Below are 13,507 nucleotides of genomic sequence, written 5' to 3'. Positions count from 1 at the left end.
TTACATTGTTTTCTTATTTTCCTTTTCCTGCCATCTTTCCTTATTTGCAGTTGTGTTATATATTTGCTGTTGTGTTTTATGATTTTTGTGTTGTTTTATCTTATTTCCTGTTGTGTTATGTGATTTGCACATCAAGGACATCATATATTTTCTTTCCCATGACATCAAAGTTGCCTGACAGTCATTTCAAGCTGTCCGGAAGCAATTCACTGTTGAGCACTTCCTTCCCATGGTGCACTTCAAAGCTGCTGCCCCACATTCATGGAATGTCTTGTGCCATCTAGTGGCATTTAGTTGTCAGTACATGCTGCCTTTAAACAATGGGGGCTGTGGTGAAAGGCCTATCTCTCTTTCTCTCTCTCTCTTCGCCTGCCAGAGCCTGTCAGTGTTAAAAATGCATGATCATTATCTACACTGAGTGGGCTGAAGTGATAAGACGTGACGCTGGTTTTTCTCTCTGGATAGAGAATCCTCATGTGTTCCAGCATTTCAGAGGCTTTGAGTGATAACAGTACGTGTTGGTGACTGATCACCCATCAGTCTTGGGCAGGAATCCGATGCCTTGCCCCCATCCATTTGGGGGTTGGTGGGACTCAGTGTCAACAGGATTGACATGCTGGTATCACTAGCTCTCAGCACTTAGCGCTGCCTTATTTGATAAAGAATGATGGGATTTCTGACTGTTTTGACAGTTTTGGTATGTTACTTTTGAACATTTTCAAATTTGAATTTTATGCTTCAGTATAAGGCCCAGGGAAATTGTTTGTGACTGCTACTGTGCAACAGAATAGAATTAGAAAGCAGAAAATAGGACAAATTTAATCACATAGATTTTGTCATGGAAAATAAGCATTTTTGTTTCTCAGCATCATCAGCAATCTGTACCTTTACAAATACTCTTTCTCCTCATGTATGGCACAGAGTAATCTGATTAAATGGTGAACATTCCTGTTAGAGACAAGTAGCTCCATTGTTGGCTCTAGACATTGGGAATTGCTTGTTAGTGGCATGTAATGGTTAGAATATTTTTAAATTCTTGCCTAAACACCTCGTCTAGAAAAACTTACAACACAATATTATCTTTTAAACGACTTCCTCATTTATAGCTCATGGCACTTTCCAGAAAAGGAGGAGAATGTGTTGAGTTACTGGAAGGTTGGGTGCTGCCCCGTGTGTGTGAGCTGTCCTGAACTTTTACCAGGAGCTTTTCCCATTGGCCACAAAGAGTGCGGTATATATGATCACATGTTTCCCATGTTTAAGGCATTTCCTGCAGTTTTCTAACTTGTAGCAGCATGGAAAAAGTTGTTAGATAAACTGCTGCCAAAATGATGTGTTATCTCTGTAAAACAATAGTCTTTAATCTCTGTACATCACCTCAGGCAGAGAGGCCCCCACGCAGGAGACTGAGAGGCCGACGGGGTTGTGATGACTAATGTCTCATAAAGTGTAACCAAGAGGCTCTGAATTTGGGATTCCTACCTCTTTCTATTTCTGTCAGTGCTGTCCTAAATCCCTCCCTCATCAGAGCTTGTCTGAGCCCCAGGGGCCATTCGCAGTCAAGACTTGAAAGAGTGGATCTGCCTGTTCTGACGGTGTTAGAAATGTGGGGCGCCAGGTATTGTGAGGATGGAGGCATGTGGTTAGCTGACTGGTTGGTTTAGCCTTCGGGTCCAGCTGCAGAGAATTAAAAAGAAACTTTGCTTGAGCTCCTTTCTTTTCAACGCCTTTGAAATTAGTTCTGCCAAAAAAAACTCGCCACTTGTCGAGGAACCCTCAGAAATGAATGTGCACTTATGATAAAGCTCATGTGAGCAACTTCGGTGGGCGTCTATTTAAATCCTCAAGATTTTCTCAGGCCTTTGAGTGACCTGTGCTTTAAACATTCAAAATCGGTCTGAGTATAAAAAACTGAATATAATGTGCGAATAGAGTCTTGTCCAAGCAGGCCCAGAGACGTCCTTCCACTCTGATGAATTCAATCTATCTTTGTTGGGTGAGATGGGTCATGTGTTGGATATGTTTGATATCTGTGCCGTCCACATTTCTGTGAGGGTTTGAGAGAAGCCCAATGGTGGACGGCCCTTTGCTGTCACTTTTTCTCCTCAGTCAAGACTTGTGTCAGGGTACATCCATCCATTTGAGCCTCAGCCAGCAAAGCAAAGAAGTATTGGAGAAAAGAACTGAACAGGAACTGTCCCATTCACACGTGTCTTTATCACATCAATAGATAATATGTTCATGTTACCAGTGTTATGTTGGTATTTGTTACATTGCTATTTTGTTTTGAATAAATGTAAATAAAGTCTCTGCATATACACTAAACACAGTCAATACCTGCACAACACCAAACAGCAGACAAAGATGGCAGCTGTAGCTGGTTTGGTCAGGTAGGCCTGTGCAGCTGATATTCTTCTCAGGTATTATATTTGTTTAGCTATTTTATGATACTTGTTTCTGTACTGGTTCTGTAGTGTTGCTGTAGTAGATTGTACTTCATAAATTAATTTATATAGCCTTGATTTCACCATCATATCCAAAGAAAGAGCAGATACTTTCAGTTCCTTATTATTATTATTATTATTATTATTATTATTAATAATAATACTAATATTATTATACTGTTTGCTGGTTGCATCAATACAGACTTACATATGAGCCTTAAGTTCACAGGGTGGGTGGTAGTGGCAGGGAATAGAGTGGAGACACACACACACACACACACACACACACACACACACACACACACACACACACACACACACACACACACACACACACACACACACACACACACACACACACACACACACAGAGAGAGAGAGAGAGAGAGACGTTCCAAAACACCCCTCCCATCCGGAGAGAGCCTCACATGAGATCTCCACCTCTCCTCCCTCCCGCCCTCTCTCTCTCCCTGCTTGACGTCAGACGTGCTCCCGTTGGGTTGCCATGGGAACCTGATTCCCTGTACCCCCTCCTCCGTCCTCTTCCCTCTCTCTCTCCCTCCCTCTCCCTCCAACCTCTCTATCTCCCTCCCTCTCTCTCTCTCTCTCTCCCTCTCTCCTCTCTGTCTCTACCTCCCTCTCTCCCTCCCTCCCTCTCTCTCTCTCCCTCCCTCTCTCTCTCTCTCTGCTCTGGTAGGTCCACGATGGTACAGCCAGCATCTTGCAGCACAATGGTTGCAAGGTGGTGATCTGTGGGAAGCGAGAGAGAGACAGAGAGCGTGATTCAGCATCAGCCAACCTGCGTCCACCTCTTGCTCCTTTTTCCTTAAGACACATATTTTTGTATGTATTAATTCTCCATCTCTCTGATCGTCTGAATCAAGCCGTTGGCACAGCTATGGTCTCCGCCGCAGCACTGTCTCCCGTCGGGATGTTTTGAGAGAGAAAAGGACCGTCACCGGACTGGGGATCGTCATCAGCTGGCACGGAATGGTAAGGGCCGGTTGCGGGGTTTCGGTGTGTGATGCGCGGCGGTGGATGCGGTGCGACGCTCCCCCGGACAACCAGCTGCTGCCCGGAGGAGGGTCGAGTGATGAATATTGATTGGTAGGGAAGGTTAATGAAGTCCAATGTAGTGACGGGGGACAGGGACAGCCATGATTGGAATAAACAAATAAACAAATAAATAAATAACAGTATTTTGATAGATGTTGTTTCTATAAACGTGCGTAATGGCGCTATACTCTTGTCCATCAGTGCTCTCCATCTCCATCCTATAGGCTTAAAAACATCCCACCGCTTATTAAGAATAACATCACATAACAGGGTTGTCATATGCAGGATGCTTCTCTTTGTTTATTTTGCATCTGAGCACCTGGTTATCTCTCATCCCCTCGCTCTGGCTGTGTGCTCGAGTGCTGCAAATGGATGATGCAGGAACGATGCTTCCTCTTCAAAACACAAGCCTTGCCCATGCAGGCTCCATACTGTTAGGCCTCACATGCAGAGTTTGTCTCTCCTCCTCCTCCTCCTCCTCCTCCTCCCCCTCTCCCACAGAAGTCAGCTGCGCACCTTGTGCATTATGCAGACCGTCAGTGCTTCAACCAGGGATATGGCACCAGCCTCAGATCCATCACGTAAGAGCTGGGAGAGGTAGATGGCCCCATGTTCCCAGACAAACAGTCGGAATTGATGCTGATTTATTGATTGATGAGGAGTTCTGGTTGGTGGCTCTGATGCTGATGTGTACAGTGTATGAAGGGGAAGTTTAAGGGCCTGCTTATTAAAACTGAAGTCAAAGCTGCATGCGGAGGGGGCGGGATGCTACAGTAGAATACATTCTGTTCTGGATTAAAAGAGATGAAGCTACAGAGGATGGTAATTTTCTTAAATCTGCTTTGTTTTTCTGTTGTGGATTACTGGAAACCCACTTCATTAGCCTGAAACCCACACTGCCCATTATAGTGATTGGGATGCATCACATCACCTCCAGTTTATGAGCACAAACTGCCGGGGTTACTGTTGTGTTTGTGCTTCTTTTACCTTTCAGATTTTGCTTTCCCGTGCACGTACCTGTGTGTGTGTGTGTGGGTGTGTGGTCCACGCCCGCAGTCCAGGACTAATTACTGGTGCTGTGGAGTTCGGTGAAGGTTTTTAAACGGTGTCACAACAAACTCTCCACGTTCGGGACAGGAAAAGAGAAAACGCTTCAGCGCTGTGACCTTGGCTGCTGAATAATTCACGAGGCGGCCTTCCATGCTTGTGAAAGTGCTGCAGGGAACACGCTTAACAATTAAACAAAGCTTTTTATGGGTGTTTCTGCAGTGGCCGAAGAGAGTGACATCTCTCTTTTTAATAGAAGAATTAAAGGTTACACCATGTTCCTCTTCATCCTCTTCATCAACGGCAGCTTGTGACAAACGAGAGAAACGAGTCTGAATCATTCTTAAATATTTATGGTGAATTACACAAAAGAGGCTTCAGCATTTATACAGTCTGTTTCATTTGAGGTAGTACAGCCACTGCAGGTTTACAGACACACACACACACACACACACACACACACACACACACACACACACACACACACACACACACACACACACACACACACACACACACACACACACACACACACACACACACACACACACACACACAGATAATCACTGATATTGATTGGGAAGGTAGCTGGTTTAAGCAACGGGAGCTCATCAATTGGAAAGAGCCACCACAGCAGGCTGATGTTGCGTCGCAGACTGTGATGGCTGCACTGTAATTCCATTTTGTTTTGCAGACTTTGGATCACCAGTACTCTAATCCTGTGTTATGTAATAAAGTAAGGCAATGTATTAAACTGAGATAATGGTGGAATTACAGGCATGATTGATCAGCAAATTGGAACTGATGCTTATTTTTCACTATTGATTTATCTGCTGAATATTTTTCCCAATTAATTGATTATTTGAGTCCATGGCGACAGATTTAAATGTATTGTTCTGTCCAACCAACAGCCCAAAAGCCAAAAATATTTAATTCGTGAGAAAATCCCAAAAGCCTCACATTTAAGAAAACTATAGACAATATTGACAATTTTTTTGCTTACTTATTAAAATAGTTGCAGATTAACACAGGGCTGTGCCTAATGATTATTTTCAATATTGATTAATCCGCTGACTCTTTTCCCAATTTATTGATTTTAAAAGTCTTTGGTGACAATCTTTAAATGCCTTGTTGCCAGATGAAGAATCTGAAATTATAGGGATTCTTTTTTCTTATTTATTAGAATAGTTGCAGATTCAAGTTTTAATGATTGATTAATTGACGAATTGTTTCAGCTGTAAAAGGATCATAAAGATGCAGATTTATTTTAAAATGATATAAATTACATTTATTTAAATATATGATAGACATCAATCAATCAAATTGTATTTGTATATCCCATATTCACAGAAGGAGGATTTAATGAATTATTGTGTTGTGAAGACAAATAAACAAGCCAGCATCTCAAACCATGTATGAATGAAGATGTAATTGCCACCAGTTTTCAGGGGAGCAGAGTTTGAGCAAGCAAACGTTGGTGAATAAATACCAGTTCAGTATAGCATGGTGTGAGGGTTTATAGAGGTTGAGAAGTTCATGGAAAGACCTTTTCCACAAACCATCGCTGCTGGACATTAATCGCTGAAATATTCTCGTCTCTTTGTGGTGGTCTGTGGTTTGAATAATTATATGGGAGGTCAATGTCGTCATTAGAAATGAAATGATCACCGAGGAAGACTTTCCGTGACCTCGGCTGAGTATTACTCTTTACTGTGGTTTTAATAATCCATACTCCTTATGCCGTTACAGCAGCTCAAATATGATCCAGAAAATAGACAAATAATTTAAGTAAATGTATATAAGGTTTAGGGTTAGATGATAAATGAAGTTGTGCAATTAGTTTGTTTATAGTAGAATAAGTGTCACTTTTGGCTGATGTGTTTGCAGGAGTGTTTTTCTCTGTATGTGCTATTTGGTTCACATTGCCATAGATACATGAAACCAAAGATGAAAGGTTTCACAGTATGTATTTTTTCATCATAGACTGTACTGTAAATTTCAAAAGTGAAGCCAAAGCGTCTCAATCTCCCTCTGGTGCAGTATCCGGGATGTTTCATCTTCATTTCTGGATAGCGGGAGGAAGCGGAGACCCGTGTTCATTTTTATATATACAGCCTTGGTTGTCAATCAACTTAACTTAACCAACTGGTAGCATTAAATTAGACGTAATTATTACTGGTCAACAATTTATGTTTTAATATATTTCCCAAAGTGATGCCACAGTCTTATGAATAAAGTTTTATTGTTGCTGCATGAAAGTTTATTCGCTCAGGATACAACAAACACAGACAGAGATGGGCCTGCAGAGTGGAAACACAGTTATATAATTGGATCTGATCCGTCAAAAATGCAGCCTTCATTTGCTTTGCGTTGCTGATATCGCAGAACGCGAGACTTTTAATCTCCTCTAGGTTCGGCGCCAATCTCCTCGCAGCACATCTGTAAAGAGAATTAAGAGCCACCAAAGGTCAGACACAACTGTGAGGCCATCAAGGGATTTTAAAGAGGGGCATTTGTTCCAGACTAATGACATTACATAAAAACCTGCTGCATATCATCAAATCTCTTAATGCACTCTCATTAAAGACTTATTGAATGCTGCTGAAGCTAAAGGCATGTGCCATGTTATCATGTAGGCAGATATTGAAAAAAATCAATAACAAATGTAGTAAGATGTGATACAAGTACAAGAAAAAACTAAACACGAGCGTTGCAAGATGGGCAATGAAGTATCGCACCCAAAGGCTTATATTATTGTATTTTGGGAAAAATGATTGTACACAAGTAATATCTCAGAAAACAATAATACATAAACAATATTTTCATAAAACACATTTAGCAGAAGTATTTCACACCTCGCTACATATTTAGCCACGTGAAATAAACATGGTTCAATCTGAATTGACGCCTGTGTCTCCTACATCCTTTGCCAGTGTGCCATGTGCAATAGTTGTGGTTTATCTGGTGACCCCCCCCCATACCTTTGCAGCAGTGTTCTACTTTAGAAATCATTACTGTAATCTTAGCATTAGAAAAGCTCTGTGGTCTTGTCAGATTAAACATTTTTTATCATTTTATGTGTTAGGAGTATCCAGGGGGTTGTTTTACACAAGGCCCAGGAGTTTCAGCAGCGCTCCCCTCTTGCCCTCTTCCTCCAAATGTGCTCCAGGTTCTGGGAGAAAGGCTGTAAATCACACGAATGTGCTCACGCACCTGCCAAAGCCGTGCATGCTGTTACCATGCAGCTGATCAGAACGCTGCAGTGCCGGCAGGTTTTCAGCTTACATGTCTCTTGTTTGGGTCAAGTGAATCAAGGGATGTGAGCGAGAGACGAGGAATCTGTGTGTTTCAGCTCTACAGACACCAACCGGATGTCAGTGAACATTTGAATTCTCACAACCTGTAGATGAGCTCAGCAGTCGGCATGGTGTTGTTTTTTTCCCCCTCCTGGCCGGGGCCTGCAGTTTGAAGTGCTTCTCGTCCCCTCCCCTGAGCCCATGATGGGAGGCTGCTCTGCATTTGGCTCAGGCTGCACAGTGAAAAGGCAAGGCTGCGTACTGCAGGAGAGGCTGAGGCTGCTGAACCAAGCACTCACAATGGAGCTCCGAGGGAGGGGGAGGGGAGACGGCTGCAGCGAGGCTGGGAGCAGGAATGGTGGGAGTGAGGGAGGGAGGGACAAAAGGGAGAGCAGGGAAGCGGGAGACTGCAGGCTCTCGTTCAGTGTTGTCGGATAGATGGAGGAACGGAGACGTTGTGTTGTTGTGTTATGTTGTGGCATGCAGTCGGTGACTCACGCTAAATGTGAGGCTGACAGAGGGAGGAAGAGAGATGAGAGGGGAGGAAGCGAAGATGGAAACGACCAGGAAAAAAACAAGACTGGTGTGTGTGGTAGACATCTGGACGGGCACAATGTGCTCTATCATTCCTCCTCCATTGCTATGGCAGTCAATGAACCTTTAATGCAGACATATAACATTTCCTCTAGAACTCAACCGAAAGTCTTTGTTCCTCCACAGAACAGGGATTACAGTAACTGAGCAACTATGGAGAGGTATTAGGCTCAGGAAAACAAAAAAGAGGAGAAAGACTTTATTTAGTTTTCCATTTGGAGAATAAAGTCTAAATGTCAAGAATAAAGTAGAAATATTGAAAATAAAACCAGTGTTGAAAAATAATGTCGAGCTAAGGGCTCTTTCACACCCGCCTTGTTTGGTTTGGTTGTCTTTTCAGTCTAGATCAAACCAAAAGAACAGGTGTGAAAGGTGTCTCGGACCAATGGACTAAAATTCAGTTCCCCCAAAAGGCTTGGTCTGGATCACACTGAACCATGGTTCTGTTCGTTTGCAGAGTGAAACACTTTGTTGGATAGCTCAGACTTTTGGACCAATTGCAGGAAGTTGAGACAGAATTCTACAGTAGAAGAAGAAGAAGAAGCTGAAGCACGATTGCAGCAGTCTTCACCCCTAAAGACATTGTTGGATCGACGAGGACGTTCATTTGGTGCATTTAAACTAGTGTCGAGTACAATGCCTGAAGTTGCTGGTAGTAATAGCATATGATTTCTGACTGATTCATTAATGTTATCCATTCAAACAGAAAGACTACTTCATTCTGAACTAACAACACACCATCAAACTCACGCCTGTCTACAAACCAATCAATGTCAAGTACGCGTAGACGGAGCGCACGTTAGTGATAATGACAGTTCCTTAAATTGATTAAATCCCTAAATGTCAAACCAAAACTAACCAAATCAAATGTATTGTTTATTTGCTAAAAGAGAAAGAATTTCCCTATTTTTTGATTGATAACTGTTTCTGAAGTACAGTTTCTCCATACGCAAGGCATTTTGCAGCGGCAGGCATATACACTAATAAGAGTAGTTAGATATAATCTTAAAAGTTCGACTTCAATCTTGAAATTTCTAGTTTTATTCTCGATATTAAATTTTTTTAGATGCAAAATCAAGACTTTTCTGATTTAGTTTGACTTAATTCTCAACCTTTCAAATTTATTTTCAAAACGCAAAATGGACTTCCACTTCTTATTTTTGTCTTATGCCTGGACCCAATATTCTTCTGTAGAGAAATAGATGACAGTGACGTGTTTGGTTGAACTGCACTGTGCTCTAGGCTTGTAAAATGCATATCATTATTGTATTATTATATAACCATTATCAATTATTTCCCTGCATCTGTAACATTATTGCAACATGTTGACTTATTATTTTCAAGTGAAACTAAATATTCACTTTTCCCTCTGACGTATTTCATCACTGTGTCTTCTGGTAAAACCACTTTTGCGATCACACACACTTTCAGCAGATCAGATATTGGCCTGACGTGTCACCTGGCGGCTCTTCCACTCGTAATGAAAAGGACTCTCTCAAGACACAAGGGGAAATAGCTCATATCCTGTCCTTTATTAATAGTGTGTCGTTTTTTAACCTCGACACGAGGAATAGCCTGATGAATGTGATCACACTCATGTTGCTCTCCAGCTGGAAAAGCTCTCTGCTTTGCCCCTCAGCCTTTCACGTCAGATATTACAAATAGATTGCATAATAAACATCATCGTGGAATGACTGTTTGCTGCATTTACCTGCACCAAATGTTTTCTTTTGTTCGATGACAAGGTGTTTCTGCCGCTCACACTCACAGAGTCATGACTTTGTTAGGGAGCACCTGGCATACTAAAATATTTACGTGGGTGGTTTGCATTTTATTGAGGGTCTGTCGCTTCGGTTGTCGGCAGGTACGTCGTGGGTGATCTTCGGTTAATCAGGCACACAGGGCACAGAGATGGTGGACAATGTCTGTCACATGTGGGATTCGGATGCACTTACTGACCCATGCTTTGTGTAAAACATTTACAGACAAGTTCATGTTCAACAAAGGTTACCGGTGTAACCAATAGTATTAGTTCCAGTACAATAGATTTCTTACCTCTGCAGAGGAGGTTACGTTTTCATTGTCAATTTGTTTGTCTGTATGTCAGCAGGATTAGAAAAAAACAACACAACTTATTTCCATTAAATTTTGTGGAGGGGTGGGGCATGACCCAAGAAGAAGTTCGGAGTGGGTCTGAATAAATGGGGCGGATTTTTTTTCTCACTTTCTTTGACATAAGGGATAAGGTGCAGCCTTGGTGGATATTTTCCCATGTCGGAGCCGAAGAACCACACTCCAAGGTTCTCTGCTATTGTGCATTAGAGTGTGGAAACCCAATCCAAGCTCGTTGGGATCGCTGGGACCCGGATCAGGCCTGCCTTCAAACCAACATTTTGAAAGGATATTTGGGTCTGGTTGGGTTTGGCCTCCTTGGAAGGGCTATCTATTTGATCTTTCATGCTGCACGTGCCTGTAATTGGGGAAAACATTGGGCTCGGTCCCAAAAACGAAATGCCTGTCGAGTTGTGGTCTGGCCGAGCTAATTCTCTGTCGGGGCTCGGCCGTTTTTTTTACCGATTCTTTTTTAACCCGAGCTGAAGTCTGTTGTGTATGCTCACACAGTATCTTCACTGTTACACTCAAAAGAAATGAATGGAGGTCAAGGAGGCCATTTTTTTCAAACGTGTCTGATTTTTTATTTAATTTAATCAGCAGGATTACACAGGAATGACTTAACTGAGGGATGTGGATGAGCTGGTGAAGAATCCAGGTTTCTCAAGCATTAACAACCAATAACTCAATAACACATTTTTCAAGCAATAATATCTTCATCTTTATGTAAACAAAATCAGACATATGAATGCTGCATGAGTTTGTACAGTTGGGTGCAGTTTACCAGACTACCTCTGCCTTTTATTCTTTTATTTTAAGAGTAAGACAGACGTGTGGAGCTGCTTGGCCTTAGCGGAGGTGTGCGCTCTACTGAGTGCCACTCAAGTTATATCACCTGCTATGAAAGTTCAAAATTCTGCTGTGGAAAAAGCACCGTCGCTGACACACGCACTTAAACTGAACGCAGGCATTATAAATGTTATAAGGAAAATGTCCTCCTGTAAAAAAAAAATATAAAAAGACCCCAAAGGTCGTCTGTGTCAGAGAACTATTACAACCCATTGTTACCTTTTATTGCTGGACGACCTCTGGCAGGAGCAGCAGGGGGCTGGGGTGGATGGATGGGACTTGGTCAAAACAGAGAACTTAAAAGGACCTTTTTTCTTCAACATTTCTTCTATCCTCGATTAAAAACAACCTTAACAACAGGATTATCATTGTGACCATGATGATGAATGTCATTTTAAACCCAAACGAAGTAGGTTTTGTGACTGTTTGACAACCGAAATCTCATGTTTGTCATTTTTACCACAATTATGTCCATAATTGTGGTTTGGACATGTTGGCCGTAGCTGCTGTTGATCATAAAAAAGCTCCAGAATCTAAGTACAAGCATTTACTCCTTTGAATAATAATTTTGGGCCTCTTTGCCATAATGCCACATTCACATCATATTCAGTCCATAGTTACGTGCAGCTATAGGCAGTGACATCTTTAACGTCAGCCTCAGAGGCCATGGTTTGCACCTCGGCTTCCAGGTGAGAGTAGAAAACTGGTAAAACAGAAAAACTAAAGTATTGTGGAGACTGAGTGCCAGGATAGAGAGTTCCTGCTGCATGATGGGACCCTGCCTACCCAGTATGCAGAGTGATCATTGCTCTGCCTGAGGCGCTGTTGTGCTCATGGGGGTGGATGTAACAGAAAGCCCAGGATCCACATAACAAGCACCAGCTACAACTGCAGAACACAGACACACACACACACACACACACACACACACACACACACACACACACACACACACACACACACACACACACACACACACACACACACACACACACACAGACGGTTGCATAATTCAGCATCAGTATGGTCAGCACTGGAGATTAATGGTCGGCTAATCAGTAATATGCATTAGCCCATTCTAGATAATTAAAACATCCTCTCAGTGTTTTCTTCTCTCTCCATTTCATCCTTGTAGTATCTATTGTTTTTTTTTCTTAATTACATTTGTTCCATCAGCGCAAATGATCACTTCTTTTGTAATTGTGCGGCAGATTCGCGTCTGTGAATGTGTTTGTGTGTGCGTATGACAGAAAGGTGCTGAGGCGCAGTTTTGTGCGCTTTCAGATTTCATCTATTATGATACAATATGTTCTGATGAAACTGGAACCAAATCACTTTGTTTCACATGTCACATTTCATAGCGGATTCTGTTATTTTTCAACCTGGGCCCTATGTTTATAAATGCGGGTGTGTAAATGACACAAAATGTCCACTAAAATTACATTATTTTGGCAATAAAAGGCTCAAATTGTTATTCTGGTGTCTGGCAAAAATTGCACATGTCTCGCTCAACGAGAAGTTCGCCTTATTTTGTTTGCTGGTAGTGTTCTGATAATGAAACAGTGCATTCCACTCATGCTATTCAAGTCATGTGTTTTTATCCAAACAGTAATTATATGTTGCTGTGGTGTGGGCTTGATTGAAGGTTGATTACTTGTCGCTAACTGGTCTGCCATGAAATTGTTTTTGCACAGGCTCTACATTGTCTCTTAAACTGGTTTTGAATTTGCGACCACACTCTTTTAAATGCAAAAATACAGACATCAGCAGTCGATTCCAGAAGAGGGATATACTCTTAAATCCTCCTGAGCAGTTTTACACAACCTATCGCCCGGTGCAAAGAGTCCAGAACCCCTGCAGGTCCTGGATAACAGCTGTCGCTTCCTAAACTCTGATGCAACAGCGAGAAATACTCCTGAGCAAAGCTTCAAAAGCAGCAAACAGGAGGGAGAACTTTTTTCAATATCGTGGTTTTTGTTCTTATCTTGCAAAAGTTGTGAAATATGAACTTCCCTAATTATCTTTCTTTCACCCTAAGATCAGTCAGGATCAGTTCACCACCACTGTCCTGGCACAGTCTCTTTTCTAATGTATTTTCACTTTTGAGTT

The 13,507-nt window shown here is 42.0% G+C and overlaps 1 protein-coding gene across 7 annotated transcripts in view; it reads left to right on the top strand.

The window, feature by feature from the left end:
• The first annotated feature begins 3,066 nt into the window (after window positions 1-3,066).
• Window positions 3,067-13,507, top strand: part of mapk10 (mitogen-activated protein kinase 10) — a 33,890-nt gene continuing 23,449 nt past the window's right edge. For 4 of the 7 annotated variants that reach the window (XM_035141413.2, XM_035141416.2, XM_035141418.2 and 1 more), the window contains exon 1: window positions 3,070-3,437. In XM_035141413.2, the coding sequence (XP_034997304.1) occupies window positions 3,435-3,437 (3 nt within the window). In that variant the 5' untranslated portion in view covers window positions 3,070-3,434. Of the gene's footprint in view, window positions 3,438-13,507 lie in introns of all 7 variants that reach the window. The other 3 variants (XM_035141415.2, XM_035141414.2, XM_035141419.2) reach the window with 2 other exon arrangements.

Source organism: Hippoglossus stenolepis, chromosome 18 (assembly GCF_022539355.2).
Source record: "Hippoglossus stenolepis isolate QCI-W04-F060 chromosome 18, HSTE1.2, whole genome shotgun sequence".
NCBI lineage: Eukaryota > Metazoa > Chordata > Actinopteri > Pleuronectiformes > Pleuronectidae > Hippoglossus > Hippoglossus stenolepis.
Note: the sequence above shows the minus strand (reverse complement) of the source record. Positions and strands in the feature narration are given on the sequence as shown.